Source organism: Eubalaena glacialis, chromosome 10, assembly GCF_028564815.1.
Source record: "Eubalaena glacialis isolate mEubGla1 chromosome 10, mEubGla1.1.hap2.+ XY, whole genome shotgun sequence".
NCBI lineage: Eukaryota > Metazoa > Chordata > Mammalia > Artiodactyla > Balaenidae > Eubalaena > Eubalaena glacialis.
The window spans coordinates 70,690,735-70,717,749 of NC_083725.1; the positions used below are offsets into that span (position 1 = coordinate 70,690,735).

General features: G+C 43.6%; 3 protein-coding genes across 4 annotated transcripts in view; 1 reads left to right on the forward strand and 2 right to left on the reverse strand.

Annotated features, from left to right (window-relative positions):
• ANAPC15 (anaphase promoting complex subunit 15) overlaps window positions 1-27,015 on the forward strand; it is a 65,193-nt gene that overhangs the window by 1,042 nt on the left and 37,136 nt on the right. For both annotated transcript variants that reach the window (XM_061201312.1, XM_061201313.1), the window contains exon 2: window positions 16,066-16,236. In XM_061201312.1, the coding sequence (XP_061057295.1) occupies window positions 16,137-16,236 (100 nt within the window). In that variant the 5' untranslated portion in view covers window positions 16,066-16,136. The remainder of the gene's footprint in view (window positions 1-16,065; window positions 16,237-27,015) is intronic.
• On the reverse strand, window positions 192-4,328 carry FOLR2 (folate receptor beta). Its single transcript, XM_061201316.1, has 5 exons — window positions 4,228-4,328; window positions 2,309-2,470; window positions 1,065-1,253; window positions 816-951; window positions 192-660 (listed from the first exon to the last, which is right to left on the reverse strand). The coding sequence occupies exons 2-5, from the start codon at window positions 2,456-2,458 to the stop codon at window positions 374-376; spliced, it is 762 nt and encodes a 253-aa protein (XP_061057299.1). The 5' UTR covers window positions 2,459-2,470; window positions 4,228-4,328; the 3' UTR covers window positions 192-373.
• LOC133099307 (folate receptor alpha-like) lies at window positions 19,427-25,519 on the reverse strand. Its single transcript, XM_061202899.1, has 5 exons — window positions 25,411-25,519; window positions 22,493-22,650; window positions 20,879-21,067; window positions 19,986-20,121; window positions 19,427-19,833 (listed from the first exon to the last, which is right to left on the reverse strand). The coding sequence occupies exons 2-5, from the start codon at window positions 22,640-22,642 to the stop codon at window positions 19,553-19,555; spliced, it is 756 nt and encodes a 251-aa protein (XP_061058882.1). The 5' UTR covers window positions 22,643-22,650; window positions 25,411-25,519; the 3' UTR covers window positions 19,427-19,552.

The following is a 27,015-nucleotide window of genomic DNA, read 5'->3' on the forward strand; positions in this document are numbered from 1 at the left end:
AGGATTATTATCTTCATTTTATTGAGGAGATATGGTTTAGAGCAGTCAAGCAACTGCTTCACTTTCACATAGGAGCAGAGCTGGGATTCAAACCCATGTCTCATTTCTCTAATCTGAAGGAATCCAAAAACTATGGAATCTGCCCTCTACTACCCACAAACTCACAACCGAAATAATTCATCAGACACGGATGTGTTGGTCTATTTATTAGGACTGGCTGTCAGAGAAATCACAGGCCCCACCATGGAGCAGGACCTAGATGACAGAGGGATGGGTAATGGATGGAAGCATGCTTACGGCTTCCTCATTTGTGGGAGCTGAGCTGAGCCCAGCCTGGTCATCAAACCTGGGGACTGTCTGGGGATGGCTGGACTCAGTCATGGAGCCAGAGTGGCAAAATCAGGGCCAGGCAGAACAGAAGAGGTCTAATCCCCTGGGGCATGGCCCCAGCACTTATGGCCAAGGCATAGAACCTCGCCACCTCCTCGTTGGGATTGCCCTGGGCGGGGTCGAACCACATCTGGATGCAGCGGCCACTGCCCCGGCTGTAGTTGCTGAGCTTGTAGGAGTGACTCCAGAGGCCCTCACACAGGGCTGCCGGCGTGGGGAAGTAGAACTCAAATGTGCCACAGGTGGTCCCAGTTGGACACTTGTTAGATCCTGCAGGGGGAGAGAGGGTAGGCACGGACATTCAGCCCCTGGGCCCAAAGCTCATTCATTTCTGGCCCCCCTTAGAAATCCTTGCCCAACCCCAAATCCTCAAACCCACTTTCTCCAAATTCTCCACCTCCATCTCCCCACCCTCAGGCCCTCACCTGAGGTCCAGTTCCAGCCCTTGTGCCAGTTGGTCTTGCAGGTGTAGGAGGTGCGGCAGTCTTCCCACCAGCTCTGACAGTCCTCTTTGCACAGGGGCACGTTCAGGAACCGTTCTTTGCGCCAGCTCTGGTTCACCTGGGGGGAGCGGGGGGGAGGGAGGGCTCCAGTCAGCCTGAGATGTTGGTAGGAACAGCCTTGACTGAGTTGGGCGACAGCCTGCTGGGGTGGGGTGAGGGAGACACCAATACCTCCTGGATCCAGGGCCCCAGATTGGGTGAGCACTCGTACAAACAGTTGTCCTGAATGAAGTGGCGCTTGCAGGCGGGCTCCATCTTGCCACAGTGATCCCAGTTAAAGTTATACAGGGAGGAGGTCTCCCTGTGCAGCTCCTGGCTGACTTTGGCAGAGCAGCAGGCATTCTTCTTCCAGGGGATGCACTGCGGGGAGGAAGACATGAGACTAACTGCCTCCCGGACCACAAGCTCTGCCACCTCCAGCCTCTTCCCATTTGGCTCTTGCTCTCCTGCCCCAGGTAGGTTGTCCTAGGAACGCTTACTGTTAGGACCTCTCTGTCCTTGGCCTCCAGAAACTCCGGTCTTGGGAGAGACTCAGTTACAACAGTGTGATGGGGAGGTGGGGATGGTGAGAGCCTGGGAGAAACCCTGTCTTGGGGAGACAATAGCTATCATTTATACAGCGCTTGATACTTTATACAAAGTATTTTATTTTTTCAGTAAAAAATAATTACTGAGTACTTGTTTTATGCCAGTTACTGTTCTAGATGCTGGGAATACAGAAGAGAACAAAACAGACAGAAATATGTGTTCTGGTGAGGGGAGACAGTAAGAACTAAAAGAGAAAAAAAATATATCAGGATCTGATCAGTTATATGGAGGAAATTACAGCAGGGAATGGAAATATGGAGTATGGGATGACTGTTGAAATTTTAAATGGGGTGATTGTGAACAGCCTCACTGGAAGGTGGCATTTTGAGCAAAGGAGGAAAGGGGATACGCTCTGCAGTAATATACGCTGAAGTCTCTCACCCTTTAAACCCCTGGAGTTGCCCACCTCAGTCCTACCCCTACCCCACTACAAGGGCAAGTCCTGTCCCATTCCTCTGTGTGTCCGTGTGCTTCTCTGGGCCTCAGTTTCCTCATTTGTGTCATGTGGAAGAGAACATCATCTACCCACATCACAGGGCCCCTGGGAATATGAAATCACACACAGAAAACACATGACACCTGGTAGGTGCTCAGTAAATGATCATTCCGCCTTATTGCCAACACGGTATCCCATCCTGAGCAGGCCACCCCTAGAATCACGCCAGCCACTCCCCCGCATCCTACCTTCATCTTCTCCCACAGTGATAACTCAGGATGTGTGTGTGTGGTGAAGGGGCTGACCCCGCGACCCCTCCCTCACCACCCTGACTTCCTCTTCCTTGTCTGAACAAGCCCCCTCCCCACCCAGAGCCACACTCCATCCTCACCTGGTCATGTAGCTTGTCCTCAGGGCCTGGCTTTATCTTGTGGTGCTTGGCATCCATGCAGACATTGAACAGGTCTGTCCTGGCCCGGGCACTGCACTTGTAGGCCATCCAGGCCAGAAACAGCAGAAGGGGTGTCAATTTCCGGGGCATGTCTTTCTTTTCCTGCAGAGGCAGCTGTGGTTAGGGAGACCAAAGCCTGAGGGGAGAGAGTCCCATGCAGGGTGCCCCCTTCACCTCCTGCCTCAGTCTCCCCAGCTCCCAACTGAAGGATGGGGTCAGACCCTGTTCCATCAGTGTTGGGGTCCTGAGGCTCCTTGAGAATGAAGTAGAGAAGATCGGCAAAAGGGGCGGCTCCCTCACCTCAGGCTTGAAGGGCTCAGAAGGAGATCTGGGATTAGAGGGTGAGCCCTGGGGGAATCTTCCCAAGGTGGAGGAGATGCCTTGTGCTCTCACCTTCTCTCTGGACTTGATCTAAGAAAAGTAACTAAATAATTCAGGTCCATGCTCTGCTCTCCTGAAAGGGGCCAGGGGCACACAGTGCCCTCATCCTGTGTCCAGCAAGTGCTCTGCCTTTACACCCTGGATCACCTGGGTTCCCATGCCGGGTTAGAAACCCTGTTAGCCCTGGGGTGGCAGCGACCCAGCTCTGCTGAGTTCTCCAGATCAGCACAAGGATCAAGTGAGGTAACACGCAGGATGGTGTTTGGTTAAATGATACAGAAATGACATATAAGCAGTATCATATGATACTTGTCTTTCTCTGTCTGGTTTACTTCACTTAGTATGATAATCTCTAGGTCCATTCATGTTGTTGCAAATGGCATCATTTCATTCTTTTTTATGGCTGAGTAATATTCCATTGTATATGTGTACCACATCTTCTTTATCCACTCAGTCTGTTGATGGACATTTAGGTTGCTACTGGCACTCTACTTTTTTTTTTTTTTTCTTTTTTTTTTTAAATTTATTTTTGGCTGCATTAGGTCTTCGTTGCTGCACAAGGGCTTTCTTTAGTTGTGTCTAGTGGGGGCTACTCTGCGTTGCAGTGTGCAGGCTTCTCATTGCGGTGGCTTCTCTTGTTGCGGAGCACAGGCTCTAGGTGCACAGGCTTCAGTAGTTGTAGCCTGCGGGCTCAGTAGTTGTGGCACGTGGGCTCTAGAGCACAGGCTCAGTAGTTGCGGCACACGGGCTTAGTTGCTCCGCAGCATGTGGGATCTTCCCGGACCAGCTCGAACCCGTGTCCCCTGCCTTGGCAGGCAGATTCTTAACCACTGCACCACCAGGGAAGCCCCTGGGGTGGTTGTTTTTAAACAGCTTTGCTTTCTCAGACTTTTTCCTTCCCTATTCTCTGAGAGCCATTTCCTCCTGTCCACCCCCGACATCGTGACTCTGGCCTCCTCAGCTCTTTCTGGACAGATGCACCAGATCCCTACCTTATCCCTCAAAACACAAATGCAGGACCCTAGGACCTGAGGGACAACATGAAAGTCCCTCGCATTGGAGCTGCTAACCAGACAAGCACTTAGAGTCGTGGGAGACCCCCGGCAAAAGTGACGGCCCACTACTCTGTCCATGACTGCCTGTCACCTTTCACCCCACCCATGACAAATCTGTTCCTTTAGGCTCTGTCACGGAGGGACCTAAGAGTTGATAATAGAGACTTTCCTCTCCGTCCCCATCCCCCACGCAGTTGATCACCAAGCCCTGGCAAGGTCTCTCCGAAAACGTTTCTGGAATTCACTTCCCTTGGCTCTGTGTTTGGGGTAAGGTCTTCCCTCCTCCAGTTTCTTCCCCTTCAAGTCACCTTCCCCACAGGAGCCAGAGTGAACTTTCTAAAGAGAGATATGCCCCGCCCCTATGCACCAACCTGCCAAGTCTCCCCAGTGTCCTGTCACCATCCCCTCCTTAGGGCAACTTGCCTGAGCCTCCTTTGCTGCTGGGCGCACACACAACTCTGTCTGGATTGGCCTGTCTTCAGGCTGGCAGCAGCTGCAAGCCGTGGCACTGCCCTCTGTGTTCTCTGTCCTCAGCGCCGGATAGACTGACTAGGAGCTCTGCTAAGCATAGATACAATTTCCTCTTTCAGCTCTCCTCCTGCTCTGCCATCTCTTCGGATCCCACCCTCTTCAAGATTACTTTAGTCTGTCAAATGATCCATTCCTGTTTTCATTCATCTCTTTATTTGTTAATTTATTCATTCCAGGGTCCACACATTCAACATGCATCAAAATCTAGATGATTGCTCATCTCCAAGGGGGATCTGAATTTTTGACCCCAAGCGGTTGTTAGGATAAAGCTAACTTGAGGGGAATGGGACCTAGTGAGAAAGAACCCAGGCTTTGGGGCCAGGTCATGGGACCCAGTGATATCTCCATCCCTCCCACAACTGTAGGAAATATCACTGAATCTTTCTCAGCTTCAGTTTGCTCACAAGAAAATTGTTGAGAATTATATGTAGAAAAGCCTGACATATATTGAGTAGGCTTTAAAAATTTTTTTATTTAACTATAGTTGATTTATAATATTGTGTTAGTTTCAGGTGTACAGCTTCAGATTCTTTTCCATTATAGGTTATTACAAGATATTGAATATAGTTCCCTATGCTATACAGTAAATCCTTGTTCATCTATTTTATATATAGTGGTGTGTATCTGTTAATCCCATACTCCTAATTTATCCTTCTCCCTCCCCTTTCCCGTTTGGTAACCATAAGTTTGTTTTCTATGTCTGTGACTCTGTTTCTATTTTGTAAATAAGTTGATTTGTATTATTATTATTTTTTTTTGGCCACACCACACGGCAATGTATTATATTTTTAGATTCCACATATAAGTGATATCATATAATATTTGTCTTTTTCTGCCTGACTTATTTCACTTAGTATCATAATCTGTACATCCATTCATATGCTGCAAATGGCAATATTTCATTCATTTTTATGGCTGAGTAATATTCCATTGTGTGTATATACCACATTTTATCCATTCATCCATCCATGGACATTTGAGCTGCTTCCACCTTTTGACTACTGTGAAGAATGCTACTATGAACACATCTTCTTTATCCATTCATCTATTGGTGGACATTTAGGTTGCTTGAGTAGGCTTAAATGGCAGCTATCAGATTAATTTATGAGCAGCCAGATGGACACAGGTAGAAGATGAGGTACAGAAGTTCAGGGTCACAGAGAAAAATTGTCTCAAATCTGATAAATGAGAATACCTCACCATCTACTATTTCAGTAAGTATAATTAAACAATTTTTTAGCCTTTTAAAAAATTGTGGTAAAATACAGACTATATAAAATTTACTGCCTTAACCATTTTAAGTATACAATTCAGTAGTGTTAAGTATATTCATATTGTTGTGCAACAAATCTCTAGGACATTTTCATCCTGTAAAACTGAAATTCTATTTCCATTAGTCTGCAGCTCCCCATTTCCTCCTCTCCCCAGTCCTTGGTAACCACCATTCAACCTCTGTCTCTAAGAATTTGACTCCTCTAGATATCTCATATAATTGGGGTCATACATTATTTGTCCTTTTGTGACTGGCTTATTTCACTTAGCATAATGTCCTCAAGGTTCATCCATGTGTCAGAATTTCATTCCTTTTTATAGCTGAATAATATTCCATTGTGTGTATATACCACATTTTACCCGTTCATCCATCCATGGACACTTGAGCTGCTTCTACCTTCTGACTATTGTGAAGAATGCTACTATGAACACAGGTGTACAGCTATCTCTTTGGGACCCTGCTTTCAATTCTTTTGGATATATAACCAGAAGTGGAATAGCTGGATCATACGGTAATTCTATTTTTAATTTTTGAGGAACTGTCATACTATTTTCCAAAATGGTTGCACAATTTTACATTTCCACCAGCAGTGTACAAGGATTTCAATTTCTCCACATCCTGGCCACACTTGCTATTTTCTGTTGGTTTGTTTGTTTCTTTAATAGTAGCCATCCTAGTGGGTATGAGGTGGTATGTCACTGTGGTTTTGATTTGCATTTCCCTAATGATTAGTAATGTTGAGCCTTTTTTCATATGCTTGTTGGTCATTTGTATATCTTCTTTGGAGAAATGTTTATTCATGTTATTTGCCCATTTTTAATCAGGTTATTTTGTCATTGTTGAATTATAGGAGTTCTTTATATATTCTGGATTAACCCCTTATCAGATATATGATTTGCAAATATTTTCTCCCATTCTGTATGTTGCCTTTCATTCTATTAATTGTCTTTTGCTGCACAGAAGTTTTAAATTTTGATGTAGTCCAATTTGTCTTTTTTTTTCTTTTGTTACCTGTGCTTATGCTATCATATCCAAGAAATCACTGCCTAATGTAATGTTATGAAGGTCTTCCCCTACGTTTTCTTACAGTTTTATAGTTTTAGCTCTTATGGTTAGGCCTTTGATCCATTTTGAGTTAGTTTTTGTGTGTGGTGTAAAATAGAGTCCAACTTAATTTTTTTGCATGTGAATATTCAGTTGTGTCCGTGCACCATATTTTGAAAAGATTATTTTTTCCCCTCTTGCATTGTCTTAGCATTGTTGTCAAAAATCTGGACTCTCAGCTCTATCCTGCTACTGCACTGTCTTATAGTTTTGTAGTAAGTTTTAAAATCAGGAAGTGTGAGTCCTCTAATTTTGTTCTTTTTCAAGATTGTTTTGGCTATTGTAGGTCTCTTTCATGTCCATATGGATTTTAGGATCAGGTTGTCAGTTACTCCAAAATAGCCAGCTGAGATTTTGATAAGAATTGAGTTCAATCTGTAGATCAATTTGGGGAGTATTGTCCTCATAACAATATTAAGTCTTCTCATTGATGAACATGGAATTTCTTTCCATTTATTTAGGTTTTGCGTTTCTTTCAACAATGTTTTGTAATCTTCAGTGTACAAGTTTTTTTTTTTGTTGTTGTTGTTTTTTAATTTGGCCTCGCCATGTGGCATGTGGGATCTTATTTCCCTGGCCAGGGATTGAACCCACACACCTTGCAGTGGAAGCACGGAGTCTTAACCACTGGACTGCCAGGGAAGTCCCCTGTACAAGTCTTTTACTTTGTTAAATTTTTTCCTGTGTATTTGATTCTTTTTCAAGCTATTGTGAATGGAATTGTATTCTTAAATTTATTTTTGTGTTGTTCATTGCTAGTGTATAGAAATACAAATGATTTTTGCATATTGATCTGGTATCCTACAAAGTTGCTGAACTCACTTGTTAGTAATCATGTGTTTGAGGATTCCTTAGAATTTTCTATATAGAATGTCACATCATTTGTGAATAGAAATAGTTTTACTTCTTGCTTTCCAATTTGTATGGGTCTTATTTCTTTTTCTTCACTAATAGCCCTAGCTACAACTTTTATACAGCATTGAGTAGACATGATGAGAGTGGATATACCTGTCTTATTGCTGATCTTAGGGGTAAGGCCTTTTGGCATAGAACAGGATGTTAGCTGTGGGTTTTTCATAGATGTCCTTTATCACATTGGGGAAAATCCCTTCTATTCCTTGTTTGTTCAGTGCTTTATTTTGTTGTTTTTTTTTTGTTTTGTTTTGTTTTTTCCAGCATATTTTGTTTTTTTAACAAAAGGATTTTGGATTTTGTCAAATGATGTTCCTGCATCCATTGAGATGATCATGTGGTTTTGTATTTTATTCCAGTAATATGGTGTATTAAATTAATTAATTCTGAGATGTTAAACCAACTTGCATTCTTTAGATTCCCCCAGTTGGTAATGGTGTATAATCCTTTTTATATGCTGCTGGGTTCAGTTTGATGTTTTGTTGAGAAGATTTACGTCTTTATTCATAAAAGATGTTGGTCTGTAGTTTTCTTTTCTTGTCATGACTTTGTCTGATTTTATATCAGGGTAACACTGGTCTCATAGAATGAGTTGGGGAGTGTTCTCTCCCCTTCTTTGTTGAAAGAATTTGTGAAGGATTGGTATTAATTATTCTTTAAACATTTGGTAGAATGCATCACTGAGGCCATCTGGGCCTGAGCTTTTCTTTGAGGAAGTTTTAAAATTACTAATTCAGGGACTTCCCTGGTGATACAGTGGTTAAGACTCTGCGCTTCCACTGCAGGGGGCGTGGGTTCTGGCTGGGGGAACTAAGATCCCGCATGCCTCGGCGCGGCCAAAATAAATAGATAAATAAATAAATAAAATTTAAAAAATACTAATTCAGTCTCTTTACCTGTTATAGGTATACTTAAATGTTTTACTTATTCTGGTGTCATCTTTGGTAGTTTGTGTCTTTCTAGGACTTTGTCTATTTCATTTATGTTATATAATTTATTGACTTACAGTTGTTCATAGTATTCTCTTACAATGCTTTTTATTTCTGTAAGGATAATAGTGATGTCCCCTCTCTTACTCATGATTTTAATAATTTGATTCTTCTCTCTTTTTTTCTTAAAATCAATGTAGCTAAGGACTTATCAGTTTTGTTTATCTTTTCATAAAACCAACTTTTGGTTTTCTTCATTTTCTCTATTGTTTTTCTATCCTCTGTTCCATTTATTTTTGCTTTACTCATTATTTCTTTCCTTCTGCTGGCTTTGGGTTTATTTTGTTCTTTGTCTATTTTATTTTTTTAAGGTAATAAGTTAATTATTGATTTAAAATCTTTCTTCTTTTTTAATATAGGCATTTATATCTCTAAATTTCCCTCTAAGCACTGGTTTAGCTGCATCCAATAAGTTTTTTTTATAAATTTATTTATTTATTCATTTTATTTAATTTTTTTTTGCTGCATTGTGTCTTTGCTTGCACGCAGGTTTTCTCTAGTTGCTGAGAGCGGGGGCTACTCTTTGTTGTGGTGCGCGGGCCTCTCATTGTGGTGGCTTCTCTTGTTGCAGAGCACAGGCTCTAGGTGCATGGGCTTCAGTAGTTGTGGCACACGGGCTTCAGTAGTTGGGGCTCGCGGGCTCTAGAGCGCAGGCTCAGTAGTTGTGGCACACAGGCTTAGTTGCTCTGTGGCATGTGGGATCTTCCTGGACCAGGGCTCGAACCCATGTCCCCTGCATTGGCAGGTGGATTCTTAACCACTGCGCCACCAGGGAAGCCCCCAATAGGTTTTGATATTTTTCATTTTCATTTCATTCATCTTAAAGTTTTTTCTAATATCTCTTGTGATTTATTCTTTTACTCATTGATAATTTAGGAGTGTATTATTTAACTTACACATATTTGTGAATTTCCTAAATCTTCCTCTTTTTGGATTTCCAGTTTCATTCCATTGGGTTCAGAGAACATACTTTGTATTATTTCAACTCTTTTAAATGTATTGGTGCTTTTTAAATGGCCAAACATATGATGTTCCATATGCACTTCATAAGAATATATATTATTCTGTTGTTTGTTGTTGTGTTCTACAGATATCTGCTAGGTCTAGCTGGTTTATAATGTTGTGCAAGTCTTCTGTTTCCCTGTTGATCTTCTGCCAAGTTATTCTATTCATTTTTGGTAGGGAGTATTGAAATCTCCAACTGTTATTATTGAATTCTGTAGTTCTGTGCTCAATTCTGCGAGTTTTTTACTTCATGTATTTTGGAACTCTATATTTATGTTTATAATTGTTATGTGTTCCTGATGGATTGACCCTTTTAACATTATAAAATGCCTTTCTTTGCCTCTTAACAATTTTTGTCTTAAATTCTATTTATCTGACATCATTTTAACCATCCCAGATATCTTTTGGTTATTTTTTGCATGATGTATCTTTTTCCATCCTTTAATTTCAACTTTTCGTCTATGAATCTACAGTGTGAGTCATGTAGCCAGCATATGGTAGGATAATGATTTTTTATCTGCTAATCTCTGCACTTTTATTGGAGTATTTAATCCATTTATGTAAAATGTAATTTCTAATGATATGTTTTACATCTTTAATTTTATTTGCTTTATATATGTTGTTTGTCTTTTTTGTTCCTCTGTTTCTCCATTACTGCCGTCTTTGTGTTTAATTCATATTTTGTAGTGTACCATTTTAATGCCTTTGTTGTTTCTTTTACTATAATTTTTGAGTTTTTTCTTAGTAGTTGCTCTGAGATTACAACTAACATCATAATTTATAACAATCTAGTTGATGTTAATACCGAGTTTCAATAGTATTCAGAACTTTGCTCCAATATAGCTTTATCCCCTCCCCCACTCCTTTGTACTATTATTGTCATACAAATTATAATTTTACACATTATGAACATATCAACAGACTTTTAATAATTATTATTTTACACAGCTGTCTTTTTCCATTAGATAGGATAAGTGTTACAACATAAATACATTTATACCATATTTTATATTTCTTTGTATATTAACTTTTACTTATGCTCTTGATTTCTTCATGGGGATTCACGTACTCTCTGGTGTCCTTTCATTTCAGCTTGAAGAACAACCTTTAGTATTTCTTGTAAAGAAAGTCTGCTAGCAAGAAATTCTCTCAGTTTTGGTTTATTTGGGTATGTCTTAATTTCGCCTTCCTTTTTTTTTAATATATTTATTTATTTATTTATTTGGTTGCACTGGGTCTTAGTTGCAGCACGTGGGCTCCTTAATTGCAGCACACGGGCTCCTTAGTAGTGGCATGTGAACTCTTAGTTGTGGCATGCATGTGGGATCTAGTTCCCTGAGAAGGGATTGAACCCGGGCCCCCTGCATTGGGAGCGCAGAGTCTTAACCACTGTGCCACCAGGGAAAGTCCCCCTCCTTCATTTTTATTTTTTTTTAATTTTATTTTTTTTTTATTTTTGGCTGCGTTGGGTCTTCGTTGCTGTGTGCGGGCTTTCTCTGGTTGCGGTGAGTGGGGGCTACTTTTTGTTGCAGTGTGCGGGCTTCTCATTACGGTGACTTCTCTTGTTGTGGAGTACGGGCTCTAGGCGCGCGGGCTTCAGTAGTTGTGGCACGTGGGCTCAGTAGTTGTGGCTCGTGGGCTCTAGAGCGTAGGCTCAGTAGTTGTGGCGCACGGGCTTAGTTGCTCTGCGGCATGTGGGATCTTCCCGGACCAGGGCTCGAACCCATGTCCCCTGCATTGGCCGGCGGATTCTTAACCACTGCGCCACCAGGGAAGCCCTCTCCTTCATTTTTGAAGGATAGTTTTTCTGGTTATAGAATTCATTTTTTTTTTGGCTGAACCATGCAGCTTGCAGGGTTTTAGTTCCCTGACCAGGGATTAAACCCATGCCCTTGGCAGTGAAAGCAGGGAGTCCTAACCACTGGACCGCCAGGGAATTCCCCTTGGTTATAGAATTCTTGATTGAGCTTTTTCATTTCAGCACTTTGAATATATCATCCCACTGCCTCCTGGCCTTCATAGTTTCTGATGAGACATTAGCAGTTACTTTTATTGAGGGTACTTTGTACATGATAAGTTGTTTTTCTATTGCTGCTTGTAAGATTCTCTCTTTGTCTTCCAGTAGTTTGACTCTGATGTGTTTAAGTGTGAATTTCTTTGAGTTTATATTATCTTGACGTCATTGAGCTTCTTAGATGTGTAGATTAATGTTTTTTATAAAATTTGAGATTAGGCCATGATTTCTCCAATACTATAATATTTATGTCTTTCCCCCCCTCTTATAGAACTCCCATTGTGCATATTTTGGTATGCATGATGGTTATCACCACAAGTCCCTGAGGCTGTGTTCATTTTTCCTTCTTTTTTTTTTTTGTTCTTAAGAATGGACAATTTCTGTTTTCCATCTTCACGTTTATAGATTCTTCAAACCTGAAGCCACTTCAAACCTGCTGCTGAGCACCTCTAATAAAAAAAACTTTTATTCAGGCTTTCTTTTTTTAGAGCAGCTTAAGGTTCACAATGAAATTGAGGGGAAGGTACAGAAATTTCCTATATATCTCCTGCCCCCACACGTACATAGCTTCCTCCAGTATAACATCCCCAACCAGAGTGATACATTGTTACAGTTGATGAACCTGCATTGACACATCTTAATCAGCCAAAGTCCATAATTTACATTAGGGTTCACTCTTGGTGTTGTACATGCAGTGAATTTGGACAAATGCATAATTGTATCCATCATTATAATATACAGAGTATTTTCACTGCACTAAAAATCCTCTGTGCTCTGCCTACACCCCTGTCCCCACAATCCCAGCAACCACTGATCCTTTTGCTATCTCTATACTTTTGCCTTTTCCAAATGTCATATAGTTAGAAACATACAGTATGTAGCTTTTTCATATTGGCTTCTTCCACTTAGTAATATATATTTACGGTTCCTCCATGTCTTTTTTATAAAATATTTATTTATTTAATTTATTTATTTTCTTTAGTTTTTTGGCTGCATCCGGTCTTAGTTGCGGCACGCGGGCTCTTCGTCGTAGCGCACGGGCTTCTTTCTAGTTGTGGCATGCGGGTTTTTTTTCTATAGTTGTGGTGCGCAGGCTCCAGGAGACGTGGGCTCTGTAGTTTGCGGCATGCAGACTCTCTCATCGAGGCGCTCGAGCTCAGTAGTTGTGGCGCGCCAGCTTAGTTGCCCCACGGCATGTGGGATCTTAGTTCCCCGACCAGGGATTGAACCCGCATCCCCTGCATTGGAAGGTGGATTCTTAACCACTGGACCACCAGGTTAGTCCCCAGTTCCCCCATGTCTTTTCATGGCTTGATAGTTCATTTCTTTTTAGTGTTGAATAATATTCCATTATCTGGGTGTACCACAGTTTTATTTACCCACTCACCTACTGAAGGACATCGTGGTTGCTTCCAAGGTTTAGCAATTATGAATAAAGCTGCTATAGACCTTAATGTGCAGGTTTTAGTGTAGAAATAACTTTTCAACTCCTTTGGGTAAATACTAAGGAGCATGAGTGCTGGATCATGTGGTAAGAATATGTTTAGTTTTTTAAGAAACCATCAAACTGTCTTCCAAAATGGCTATACTACTATGCATTCCCACCAGCAATGAATGAAAGTTCCTTTTGCTCCACATCCTCACCAGTATTTGGTGTTGTCAGTGTTCCAGATTCTGGCCATTCTAATAGGTGTGTAATGGTATCATGTTGTGTTGTTGCTGTTGTTTTTAAATAAATTTATTTATTTATTTATTTATTTTTGTCTGCGGTGGGTCTTCGTTGCTGTGCGCGGGCTTTCTCTAGTTGAGGCGAGCAGGGGCTACTCTTCGTTGCGGTGCGCGGGCTTCTCATTGCAGTGGCTTCTCTTGTTGTGGAGCACGGGCTCTAGAGTGCAGCCTCCATGGTTTTGGCACATGGGCTTAGTTGCTCCATGGCATGTGGGATCTTCCCGGACCAGGGCTCAAACCCATGTCCCCGTATTGGCAGGCGGATTCTTAACCACTGTGCCACCAGGGAAGCCCCATGTTGTTGTTTTAATTTGCATTTCCTAATGACATATGATGTGCAGCATGTTTTCATATGCTTATTTGCCATCTGTATATCTTCTTTGATGAAGTATTTGTTAATTAATGTCTTTGGCCCATTTTTTTTAGTCAGGTTGTTTTCTTATTGTTTAGTTTTAAAAGTTCTTTGTATATTTTGGATAATAGGCATTTATCAGATATATCTTTTGCAAATATGTTCTCCGGTCTGTAGCTTGTCCTTTCACCTTTCACTCTCTTGACAATGCGTTTTTTTTTTTTTGTTTTTTTTTTTGACATGCTGCACGGCTTGTAGTATCTTAGTTCCTCGACTAGGGATCAAACTCAGGCCCCGGCAGTGAAAGCACTGAGTCCTAACCACTGGACCTCCAGGGAATTAACAACAATGTCTTTAATAGCGCAAAAATTTTTAATTTTGATTAAATCTAGCTTATCAGTTTTTTCTTTAATGGATCATGCCTTTGGATCATCACCTAACCCAGAGCTGAGGGATTGGAGCCTTCTCAGGTATTTGCTGGACATATTCACAGTTCTGCAAATGCACATGAATTCAAGATCCCCAGGTAGATGTCAGAGCTTTTCAAAGCTCCCTTTTGGCATCTCATTCCCTGATGTTCCTTTTAAGTTTTTTTTCCTGCCTCTTGTTTGCCACAACTGGTAGGAAGCTGGGATGTCAAATAATTTGCTGCTGATTATTTAGACAAACACCTAGGCATTGGGTTTCTCACTGGGTGGGCTCTGAGTCAGAGAAGCCCTGTGAATGGGGCTCTCAACAGAGCTTCCAGATAGATCAAGTAGTGACAGTTCTCTAGGGATAGGGCTTTTTGGGGAGATCCACACCCACTCTGCCCCCTCTAGTGGCTGCTAGGCCACTAGTTTTCATAGCTACTGTAGTTGTGAGGCTGCTGATTTTGGAGACTACTGTGGAGTTGGGGAGAAGAGGATGGGTACCACAAAGCTCACTGTTTCTACTGATATTCAGCCATTTTTCTTGAATAAATTCTCCTTAGGTTTTTGAAAGCTTTAATTTCCAGAGTTCTGGAAAAGTTGATTTTGACAAGTTTTGCCAGTGTTATTGCTTTTATGGAGGAGTAGATTTTCATATGTCCTTACTCTGTCATTCCAGAAGTGCTTCTTCAGATTACTTCTATTTTAAGAAGCATAAAGCTTTAAATAATATTGGTCACTTGTAAGTAAAATGGTCTTTGAGTATACAGTCTACTGTTAACATGAATAAATAAAAGTTATTTTTTGTTTCCTGTGTGTTTTGCCCTCATAGCAAAGTTTAGGTCCTTATCAACCTGAATTTGAACTTTCACTTCTCAAAAAGCATGTTAATTTTTTGGGCTTTGTGCTGACTTGCATCATGCTCTTGGGTCATGATATAACATGAAACAATAGGATCCCTCATTTCTAGAGAAGTTAAAATTCTTGGTGACAAGGTTGTTATAAAATATAGTTTTCTTATTAATAACACAACCAAGACTGAGGCTATTTCCTGACAACACTTTTTTTTTTTTTTTTCTGTTTCCCTTCTCCAAGATCAGGTCCTAAATTCAGAATAATAAAACTATCAAGGCATATTTTACACCAAAATCATCTTGGCACTTCCCAGACAGCTGCTAGAATACATAAAATATTTGCTCCCTCACAGCATGGTACTCATAAGTAAAGAAGGAGGCAAGGAGGGATGCTAAAAATAGTTAGGTATAATTGGTATGCTCCGTGTTTTAAAATTCAGCTTATCAGTATCATAAGAGTTGCCCTGTACGTCGTGTTCACATTGTGGAGAAAGATGTTAGAGCAAAGAGAAGAATTCGTCCTTTCTAGAGGATTTTTATACAAGGTAAATGATTGTGTCTGTGAATGTTTAATGATTGCAGACTTTCCCACATGAGTAAAAGCACACCCATTTTAATAAGCAAGAGTCTGCATGACGACTGTCAACAAATCTATTTCCAGGATGATTTTATCCTTTATTTTAAAATAACCTTTTATTATTGATAGTAATTTTCATGCACATCTTACAAAACAGACTGTAAGGCCCTCAAGATTTCTAAATACATCCACTGTCCATATCGCCCTTGGAGCTGAGGCAAATAGAGAGGACAAATGGAATTATAAAAAATAAGTTGGTTAAATTGATTGAGAAGACAAACTCTTCTTGTCCACCTCTCCCTCTCCAGGTTCTAATAATATGTTCTCCTCAAAACAGCTATCAACTGAGACCTCATGAAATATAGCAGTTGACAGTAAGTTCATGCTCTGTTGTATTACACCCCAGTGAAAATTCTTCTCTCTTTTATTCTGGTATTAGAAATTAATAGATTGACCGATCTTCCGTTTGTGCTAACAAGGAGTTTCTCTTCTCTCCTTTTGTTTTCCTGAAGATCCTACCATAATTGACTGACAGGAAAATAGACTCACGGATCTGACATCACCACCATAAACTAACGCTTGGATGATTCAAGCTGTCAGAGCCCTGGGACTTGAGACTTCCAGAAAAATTCCAGCCCAAAAGCAGAAGACTTCTATGGAGAAAGATGCTAAGCCACAAACAGGTAACAAGAAATAATTTTTAAAGAATTAGGGAAGTTGATGAAGGCGATATGATTGTGGTTATTATGTTGGTATTTTTGGTAATGTGCTTCATGTTCTTTTTTTGATTAGTCATATGATGCAGCCCTTTTTGTTTCCCCTGGCTGTGGTCTCTAACCCTCAATTCAGTAGACCATACTTGTGCCAACCGCAATAAACACTCTCTCTAAAAAAAATTCTTGGCAGTGGGCCACTCTCCTAAGCATCCCTGTTGGTATTGTTTACATCTACACCAAGAACTGACTCCCTCCTTGACTGCCACGTTGGTCCAACCAGTTTCTCAAAGTTCATGATGGAATAGTTTGGCTCAGATGATAGATTTTTATGGAGCCAGACGCTAAATTCCTTAGAATACATCCCCTCATGGGTACACTCCACAGAAATTCAGAAGTATGTAAAATTCCTTATATGCTACCATTGCAAGGGAGAGTATTCTGTAGGCAATCACTCATTCATTCATTCATTCATTCATTTTACATATCATAAAATTCACCCATTTAACGTTTACAGTGACTTTGTGGAGTGGTGCAATCTGATCATAAATGAGTTTTAGAACATTTTTATCCCCCCTTATGCCCATTTATAGTTACTCCCTATTCCCAAATCCAGCCTCAGGCAACCACTAGTGTACTTTCTGTCTCTATAAGTTTGCCTTTTCTGGAACTTTCATACAAATGGACTTTCACTTAGCATAATGTTTTTAAGGTTCACCCATGACATAGCATATGTCAGTAGTTCATTACTTTTTATTGCTGAATAGTATTCTGTTATACGGATACGACACATTTTGTCTGTCTACTCACCAGTTGATGGACATTGAGCTTATTTTCAGTTTGGGGCTATTATGACTAATGCTGCTATGAACATTCACATGCAAGTCTTTGTATGGATATATATTTTCACTTCTCTTGAGTAGATGCTTAGAAGTAGAATTGATGGGTTGTATGACAGTTTTGTGTTAACTTTTTGAGAAACTGCCACACTGTTTTCCAAAGGACAGTGCCGTTTTATATTCCCATCAGCAGTATAGGAGGGTTCCAGTTTCTCTATATCTTTGTGAACATTTGTTATTGCCTGTCTTATTATTGTAGCTATTCTAGTGGGTATGAAATGGTATCTCATTTTGGTTTTAATTTGCATTTTCCTAATGACTGATGATGTTGGGCATCTTTTCATGTACTTTCTTTGATGAGATATCTATTCATTTCTTTAGCCCATTAGTTAATTGGTTGTTTGTCTTATTAAGTTGTCGGTATTCTTTGTATATTATGGATACAAGTCCTTTATCAGATATGTGTTTTGTAGATATTTCCTCTTGGCTATTTCTTGTCTTTTATTTTCTTAATGATGTCTTTTGAAGTGCAGAAGTTTTGAATTTTGATGATGTCCAGTTTATCAGTTTTTTCAGTGATGGACTGTGTTTTTGGTCCAAAAAAGAAACAAATGATGGGTGGAAGCATTAATATAAGACATCTTTGCCTAACACAGGGTCTGAAAGATGTTCTCCTGTTTTCTTCTAAAGTTTTTATTGTTTTATCTGTTACATTTAAGTTTATGATCCCTTCTGAGTTATTTTTGTTTATGTTATGAGTTGAAGGTCTAAATTCATCTTTTTGTATGTGGATAATCAATTGTCCCAGCACATTTATTGAACCGATTATCCTTTATCCCAATGAATTGCCTTAGCACCTTTGTCAAAAATCGATCAACTATAAATATAAGGATTTATTTCTGGACTCTCAATTCTGTTTCATTAATCTATATGTCTATTCTTATGCCAGTACTGCTGCTCTAGGAGATCTTAATTTGGAAAATTATTAATACATCCTCAAGCTAATGACTCCTCAGAAGTTGAGGATGACAGCTACAGAAAGTGGGATTCTAACAAGTATTTTTAGAAACAGTTCAGAAACAGCAAAATAGGCCTTTGATAAGGTATATTGGATTGAGATGGTACTTATCTTAAATTTCACTAATTCTAATATATCTGTAAACAAGTCATATGTATAAATAGTGTCACTGGCTCTGTAGAGAATGATACATTGAATTGCTGTGTTCACAAGAGTGCCTAGGGTGGTGGCCAGTGCATTGCTCCACTTTTTGTGTTGATATAGTTCTATGTATAAGTTCAAAGAGTTGGTTCTTCTTGCCAGGATCTAACTGAAAAATTAAATTTGTAACCATGACCATGCCAGAAATATAACTGACCATAACATAATAAGATCTTTGTAGCAGCCTGTAAGTCTGTTGACAAATATCTTGATTCCCCTCTCCTTCCAGACACATGTTAGGACCGTATTTTTCCTGGCCTCCTGGAAGTTAGTCATGGTCATGACTAGATTTAGCCAATGAAATAAGTGATGGGTGGAAGTTTTAAGAGCCTATATGGAATTCACCAAGTTCCCTATTCCTGTCTCGTGGAAGTGTGTGATGAGATGGAGCCTCCATCAGCCTGGGTCCCTAAGTGACAAGCAGAATCCCCCTGACAACCCATATTAAGCACCATAGCTTGAGCAAGAAATCAGTGTTAGTTGTGTTAAGGCACTGAGATATTAGGGATGTTGCTGTAACATAACCTAGCTTATTACAACTTCTACAAGTTATGCTTAATGTAGGAACACTGCCGAAAAATCTGTCAGATCATTGGTTTGGGACCTGCTCTAGGCATCTAGGTTTGGGTTCCAACCCTAGCTCTGCCAGACTAGCTCAGGCTTAGCTCCTCTAGTCAGGCCTGGGGTCTATTATCCCTTTAAGATGCATTTGGGACGGTGCCCGGCAGATAGCGCTTTGGGGTATTATCTGTTAGGGGGTTAGAGCTCCTGTGGCTACCCTTCACTTCTTCCCAGCCAGCCATCCAGAACATGCTGGACACTCCTATTCCCCTCTCTTCTATTGGAGAGCTGAGCACAGGGCAGAACAGTTAACCCTGGGAGGCTTGGGTCCAATTCAAATGATAAAATCCTGGGCCTGGCTCTAGACTAGAGCTGTAGTGAAAAATGAAATTGAGAGATATGACTGTGTCCCAGCTTGGAAGAATAGTTAAGTTATCTGGCAAGTTCATAGCAAGTATCAGAGCTGGGAACTGACCAAGTCTAACTAGCTTCAATCAGTGGGAACTGGGAAGCACAAGTCACATTTCCATTCACACTCAAATAACTTACACGTGGGGTGTCTGGTTTTATTCAGTCAGAGTTCCCACCAAGGAACAGAAACTGACTAATTGGGAGCTGTGGGTCTTAACAGGGCAGGGATGTCCAGGTATCAGAAAATAAAAGGAGCTCAGTTGAGCAGCCAGAGCAACATTAGGACCAGGCCGAAACGCAGAGGCCAGGCCTCACGGAGCCCAGCCCCACTCATGGTCTCAGCATAGAGCCTCGCCACCTCCTCGTTGGGGTTGCCCTGGGCCGGGTCGAACCACATCTGGATGCAGCGGCCGCTGCCCCGGCCATAGTTGCTGACTTTGTAGGAGTGACTCCAGATTTCATTGCACAGAGCAGCAGGCGTGGGGAAGTAGAAGTCAAAGCGGTGGCAGGCAGCTCTCACTGGGCACTGGTTATACCCTATGGGGAGGATGGAAGACCTGTAGCCACTGGGTCCAGAACCATCTCTTGTTCCATCAGCCCCACAGCCTCAAATCTCCACATACTCGTTCCACACCCCCACTCCACCTCCAAACCCCTCCCTCCCCCCCCGCCCCCGCCCAGGCCCTCACCTGAGGTCCAGTTCCAGCCCTTGTGCCAGTTGGTCTTGCAGGTGTAGGAGGTGCGGCAGTCTTCCCACCAGATCTGACAGTCCTCTTTGCAGAGGGGCACGTTCAGGACCCGCTCTTTGCGCCAGCTCTGGTTCACCTGGGGGGAGCGGGGGGGAGGAAGGGCTCCAGTCAGCCAGGGATCTCAGCTGCTACAGGCTTGATGGGGTCCAGGGCTGGGGGAGGGGGCGGTGCTTCTACTGTTACCAAACTCAGGTTCCGCTGTTCTCTGCTCAAAAGCCCATAATCGAGAGGCGAGAGGCCAGTGTCAGTAGAAAGGAAAGTTGCTTTAATCAGAAAAGCTGGCAATCTGGGGAGAAGGTGAACTCATGTCCCGAGACCAACTCCGAAGATTCTGCTCAGCCATGACAGTTTTTAAAGGGAAAAAGGGGAAAGAATCTCAGTGAATCATCAAGGCAGGAGGTTGGATTCTGCATCATTCTCCATTGTGTGCAGACTGGCTGACTCTCTCTTCAGATATTATCTTGCCCAAGTGATCTGCCTGCAGGATTGCTAAGGGAGCTGTTGGAGGTAGAGAGCTAGTCATTTTTTAACTACTTAATTCTTCATTCTTACTTCTTTTAATCTAGGAAAAGAACCAACAGGTTAGGCAAGGCATGGTGTCTATTCAGGAGAGCATAAGTCAGGAGTTAGGTTAAATTGCCTGGTGATCTCATTCCTACAATTAGGCTCCTTTAAGGTTAGAGGGGAACAGAAATGGGCAAACAGGAAAGGGGCAAAAGAGCTGCGTTCACTACCACCCTCAGTCCGGAGTTCCTGGACCACGCCCTCCCTGCAAGTGGTCGGTGGGCCCTGCCCTCTGCTGAGGTTCATGTCTGTGGGGATGGTGCCCATACCTCCTGGATCCAGGGCCCCAGGTTAGGTGAGCACTCATAGAGGCAGGTGTCCTGAATAAAGTGGCGCTTGCAGGCGGGCTCCATCTTGCCACAGTGATCCCAGTTGAATCTGTACAGGTAGGAAATATCCTTATGGGCTTCTCGGCTGGTGTTAACGGAGCAGCAGGCGTTCTTCTTCCAGGGACTGCACTGGGAGGGGAAGACATGCGACTAAGGCCTTGACCCACCATGGCCATCTCCTCCAGATTCTGGTTCCTCTGCCTCAGGTAGGTCATCCAGAGGAACCCTCGCTGGGGAGGCTCCCTCTAAGCCTGGCCTTGAGGAGCCCTCATTTTGGGGTAGAGGAAATAATAATACTGACTTTTAACTCTCACACCCAGCATAACCAGAATATTCACATGCGTAGCCTCTCCCCTTTTAGTCCTTGATTCCCCAACACAGTCTTCAGGGAAACACTTGCTACTGGGGGGCCTCCTTTGGGGGAGAAGGCTTTCCAAGACTGTGGAATCCCAGGAGGGAGCCTTACCCAGAGATGCAGTCATCACAACATTCATTCATTCAAGTCTTTATTGAGCTCCTACTTATTCTAACCCAGGCATTTTTCTAGGAACTGGGAACACAAGGAAAACTTATCACTGGATAATTGCTTTGGGAAAAAACAAAGCAGGAGAGGAATGGGAAATTGTTTTCTAGAAGGGTAAGATTAAGCCTCTTTCAGAAGGTGAGAAAGACCTGGAGGTAAGGAAGCAAGTTAAATAAACTGCAACCCCAGAATAGTTCTAATTACAGAAATACTCAGTACATTCTTGTTGAATGAAAACCCATGGCCTAGAATTTAGTATAAAAGCACAATATTAAGATGTGCACTTTAAAAAAATATATAGGCTGAAGAGGGTAAAGTCAAGGCTGCTGGAAGTATCCAAGTAATACCACCACTTGTCAGGCTGCACTGGCAGCTAGGGGCTCGATGATGCAAAACAAGCACAAACAGGACTGTGGTCATTATCTGCGGATGAGATAAATATGAACATTTACATATTGAAATGCATAGTTCAAGTGACTTGCCTTTTGGTTTTTTCTTTACAGTTATGACATCACATTGACTTTTTTTTTTTAACATTTAGATAGGTTCAGGAGATTGAAGGGATTGTGGCAAAGTCCTTGTCATAGGAAGGAAGGTCCAATAGGGTTGAGAGCCCCAGAGAACATGTTTGCCTCGCACCCAGCCTCACTGTGAGAGACCCTCTTTTCCTGAGCTGTTTGGGGCTGGCAGAAAAGAAGCCGCCACATGCAGTTTGCTCTTTCTCCTATCAGATCCTTGGAGGGGTTAGCCCCAGTCTAAACTCAGAAATCAAAATCAACCCCCCAAACAGGTCTCTCCAGGCGCTTCTCCAGGCCTGCTTCCTGATTTTAGTAACACGGAAACCCAACAACCAAGAAGCTGAGCTCTTGGCATTGCCTGACAACACTGGGCACACAGTATGTGTTAAAAAGTCACTCATAAACCAGTGCAAACTGAAGACCTGCTCAGGCGGCCTCCCTGCCTCCACCAAGGAGGCAGGCAGACGTTCCCTGAGGCAGCTCTTCCCCGACCCAGACCACTTCTCGGCCCACCTGCTCATGTAGCTTGTCCTCGGGACCTGGCTTTTCCTTATGGTGCTTGGCATTCATGCAGACATTGAGAAGCTCAGTCCTGGGCCGGGCTGTCCATACGGCAGCCGCCCCTACCACAAGGAACAGTAGCCACGTTGTCTTCCAGGCCATGCTTGTCCCTGAAGAAATAACTGTGGTCAAAGGCAGCAAGGAATGTGAGAATGCGGGAATGCAGAGGTGGGTCCTCAAGGTGTTAATAACAGTCTTAGGTGGGTGGAGCCTAGGGCGGATCAGACTGACACCCTAGTCTTGCCAGCCTCAGGGAGGGTTGGGTCTGGGACAGTACCTGGCTGGGATCTCCCTGGCTTCTTTACAAGGTCATGAGGATCAAGTGCAACTAAGGGATGGAGTTTGGGCAAAATGCAGAAATAGCCAGGAGATTGCCATAGGTTCCCAATCCCTTGTTCGAAATCCTTGGAGGCAAATGTTTCAGAGCTTAAAACTTTTCAGATTTTGTTGACTGAAAAAAATGTACAATGTAAGAGCTCTGAGTTGAGTTTACTCAGTGTCTATAGCCCAGAAGACTGCTCTGCAAAACTGTTCTGAAGAGGTGAAGGGGGAGATCAGTACATATGTGATTTCGGCCAAGGGGTACATGCAGTCAAGCACACATCTCGGTAGAAAGTTGCTGCTAGTCGCAAGGAACAGATATCTTAGTTAATGGCTTTAGTGCTTTTCTAGATATGAGAAGGTGCAAGAATTTGTGTTCATAAAATTTTTTCCTAAAAATATCTAACCATCTGAAAGGCCTGTTCTGCCAATTTTCCCAGAGCACAGAGTGCCTTGTTCCTGATCTCCACTCTGAATTTCTTTTAGTGTGTGTTAAAAGTCAGCGACTGCAGTCACTAATGACTTAATCCTTATAGAACCTGGGTGGCGGAGTGACATTCTTTAGTTGGCAGTTTTATCAAAGGTAATACAAGATAAGATAATACAATTTACATGCACTCAATGATCAAGCACACATTCTGTGGGGAAGGAAATAGGTATACTGGTGGGATAAATAAAAACTATAATAACCTCACATTAATTTTCAGGCCAGATTTTTTTTTTTTTAATTTATTTTTGGCTACTTTGGTTCTTTGTTGCTGTACACGGCTTTCTCTAGTTGCGGAGAGCAGGGGCCACTCCTCGCTGCGGTACGTGGGCTTCTCATTGTGGTGGCCTCCCCCGTTCCGGAGCACGGGCTCCAGGCGTGCACGCTCAGCAGTTGTGGCTCGCGGGCTCCAGAGCACAGGCTCAGTAGTTGTGGCGCACAGGCCTAGCTGCCCTGTGGCATGTGGGATCTTCCCGGACCAGGGCTCGAACCCATGTCCCCTGCACCGGCAGGCGGATTCTCAACCACTGCGCCACCAGGGAAGCCCTCAGGTCAGATTTTGACACCAAATGACTTTGTGTAAAAGTTTATCTTAGTTTTGGAACTCCAGATGCAGATCAATGTTTAAAAAAAAAAAAAAAAAAAAAAGCCCTGCTTCCAGCCCTTTCCAGCCTCATTATTTGGCCTCTCCCAGAGACCCTGTGACCTGGAGGATGTAACAAGGCAGAGGCTTGGGGGTGGACATGGGCAGCCAAACAGCCCACCCCTGGGGCCTAGGGAGGCTCCTGAACCTCTGCCGCAGAGCTGGCCTCTCCTTGGCCTTCATAGCATCTCAATCCCCTGACCTCTGATGCTGAGCTTTGGGAGGTGCCTGTTACCTCATGCCGCTGGTCACCAGGTGCCTGGTTCTCCTAAAACACTCAGAATTCATTTATTACAGCTCCTAAAGCTTATGCATCCTCCCTGCTCACAAAGTTGCCTCGCCGCCACATTGCCCCCATCTTCTGCAAAACTCCAGCATCTTGCCTGGGCCTCCTGGATGGGGCCTGAATGCCCAGCAGGGCTGGGGGAAACCTGGGATTATATTCCCACCTAGCTCTCCTCACTTCACACCCTTCCACAATCCATTATCCTGCTACACTGTTTATTCCAGTGTTCATTCATTTGCTAATTCATTCATTCCAGGACCCAATCATCTCTCCATTGATCCTATCACTCCCTGATCTCCAAGGGCACAGGACAAACCTGTACTCTTGGAAATGCCAGGTGATTCAGGATCAGGCTCCTTTGGGGAAACAGAGTCTAGCAGTTTAGAGCACAGGGTTCCAGATCCTCCTGTCCATGATCCCAGTTCTCATACTTCCCCTCCTGCTTGACCTTGGGAGAAAATAACTCACATTATCTTGAGGCTTAGTTTCCTCACCTGAGGATTAAATGTAGGGGGGAAAACCCTAAGAAATACTAGCCAGCTGGGCACGGATTGAGGAATCAGTTGGGCATGGGTTGAGGAACGTGTCCCAAGTCACACAGTAGGGACCACCCAAGTCCAACTCAGGACCCTCAAGTCCAGAGCTCCTTCAGCTTTTGTCCCCTGCTCTTTCCCTGTGCTGAGGCTCCCATAGGGGTAACTGACACAGAGTACTGGGGGAGTACTGGGAGGGCTGAGAAAACCCTTTCCCCAGGTCCCGTTGGATCCCAGTCAGTCGGTGGTTTTTCTTGCTGTGGCTGCTTTCTAGAGCCAGAGCTCTCTTCCCCTCCATGCCACCTACATCACCCTGCAAGCCCCTCCCCCCTCCTAGTCTCAGCTTCAGATTTGGGTCCAGCTCAGACCCCACCACCACCACCAATCACCATCCTCAACACCGCCACCCCTCCCCCCAGGGTCCCAGACTTGAAGCTCTGAGAACTCAGTGCTGTGCTGAAAGGCAGGAGTGCTGGGTTCTACTAACTTGTAGTTTAACCTTGGGCAGGCCCTGTCTCTGCTTCTGGGTTCTCTGCCTTTAATACTTGCTGGGAGTGCCCTAGGGTGTGTTGCTCTGAGAGGGGGTGCAGAGTGGCATACCTGGGAGAAGAGGTGGCTCTCGGTCTGGCTCAGGCTTCTGCTCTGCTCTGCAGTCCCCCTTGCCTCACTCTAGGGGACAGAAGGGGCTTAGTGGCCTAGGAGACGGGCAGTGGGAATGTGGCCCAGGAGAGGCGCTTAGGATAGGGCGAAGGCCACCCAGGAGTTAATTATTGCACGTGGGCTCCAGCAAGGCCTCCATGGAAGGGTGGTGGGTAGGAGGGACTGGATTAATAGTGCAGGCCTAAGGCCAGTCCCCAAGCCCCACTTATTCCATTTTCTCCCCTAAACTCAGGTCTGAGAAAACCTTGCAGCCTGAGTTGCTGGGATCCTTTAAAGAAATCTGCTCCACTTCTAACACCCTCATCCTGTTATACCAATAAAGAGAATGAGACCCAGAGAATCAAGACAGAGCTCATTGCAGGGCAAGGGCTGGAGCTCGGGCTTCCCAGCTCCCAGGCAGCTGTAGAGAGTATGGAGCTCCCATATCCCCAACTTATAGAGCCACCAACTCTTCAACCTCAGCATCCTCAGGCATTGCCCGCCTCCAGCTATAAAATCACAGATGTTCAGATTACCAGAGCCTCAGTTGTTCCAAGGCCCCAGCTCCCCTCCCTTCCCCCACTCCCCTACCCACTCACACACAAGTCTCCTTTCTCCAGCAGCTAAGAGTCTGCTCTAATGTAGACTCCTCCCACCACTCCTACCCCAGCCTTTCTTTTTTCAGAAAAGAAAAAAAGCCTTTCTTTTTTCACCCTCTGAGGCCAGGCTGGTACCACTGGTGGGGAAAGGGAAGAGGGGAGGAGCAAATTCGGGCCGGAGGGAACGTTGAGCTCTGTTTTGTCGAGGTGCCTGTGTGCAACACAGCGGGGAGGTGGTGGTAGAGGTGAAAGCCCGGGGAAGGGTCCAGGTTGGTTGTGGTAGCCATCAGCCTGTGATGGCAGCAGAAGTTTAAGGAATATGGGGCCTCACTATCCTTGGAAAGGCCACGGGTCTGAGCCCATGGAACAGGGGGCGGGGCTGGGAGCCAGAGGAGGCAGCTGGATCACTGGAGGAGCATCAGCCAAGAAGGAAAGCCCTAAAGAGCCTGCAAAGAAATTGACTCCAGTGGTGGGGGGGGGGGGGGAGAAATCAACTCCCAGGAGACCCCTAGCTTGTGCCCTGCTTTCCCTCTCCCTCGGAGTGAGCCATACTTGACTCCTGTGACAACCTGGGAGGGTTAAGCCCTCTGAAGACCTGAGCAGGTAGAGGGCTGCTAGAACACCCAGACCTCCCTCCTGGCTTTACAAGCCCAGCTCAGCCTTCTCCTAATTGGAGCATGACCAGGTGTCTAGGAATGCCCAAAAGCATTCCTCTAGATGCTCTTCTAGATGGGACTTGCCCCTGTCCCCCATCCTCCACCCCTGCGCCAGGAACTGATCATAAACTGGGCTTTATAGTTCCTCCACTGCGGGAGTGATGTTTGGCCTCTGAGACCTCAGGGGTTCAGAAGAAGCGACCAGCAAGTGGGAAGTGAGTTGGAGGTGGAGTTCTAATCTGTGAGGAGTCCCTGCCCTTGTTGAGCCTCGTGCCGGGCTCTGAATCTGAAGCCTCAGTGCTCAGGCCGTC

Bases quoted from the DNA above. Each gene is read 5' to 3' on its own strand.
- FOLR2 (XM_061201316.1), bottom strand. From the start codon at position 2,458: ATGCCCCGGAAATTGACACCCCTTCTGCTGTTTCTGGCCTGGATGGCC. The intron at 1,254-2,308 runs GTGAGGATGGAG...TCCTCCCCGCAG, and splicing joins AGGACAAGCTACATGACCAG to TGCATCCCCTGGAAGAAGAA. The intron at 952-1,064 runs GTATTGGTGTCT...CGCTCCCCCCAG, and splicing joins TGGGGCCCTGGATCCAGGAG to GTGAACCAGAGCTGGCGCAA.
- LOC133099307 (XM_061202899.1), bottom strand. From the start codon at position 22,642: ATGGCCTGGAAGACAACGTGGCTACTGTTCCTTGTGGTAGGGGCGGCT. The intron at 21,068-22,492 runs GTGGGCCGAGAA...TTCCCCTCCCAG, and splicing joins AGGACAAGCTACATGAGCAG to TGCAGTCCCTGGAAGAAGAA. The intron at 20,122-20,878 runs GTATGGGCACCA...CGCTCCCCCCAG, and splicing joins TGGGGCCCTGGATCCAGGAG to GTGAACCAGAGCTGGCGCAA.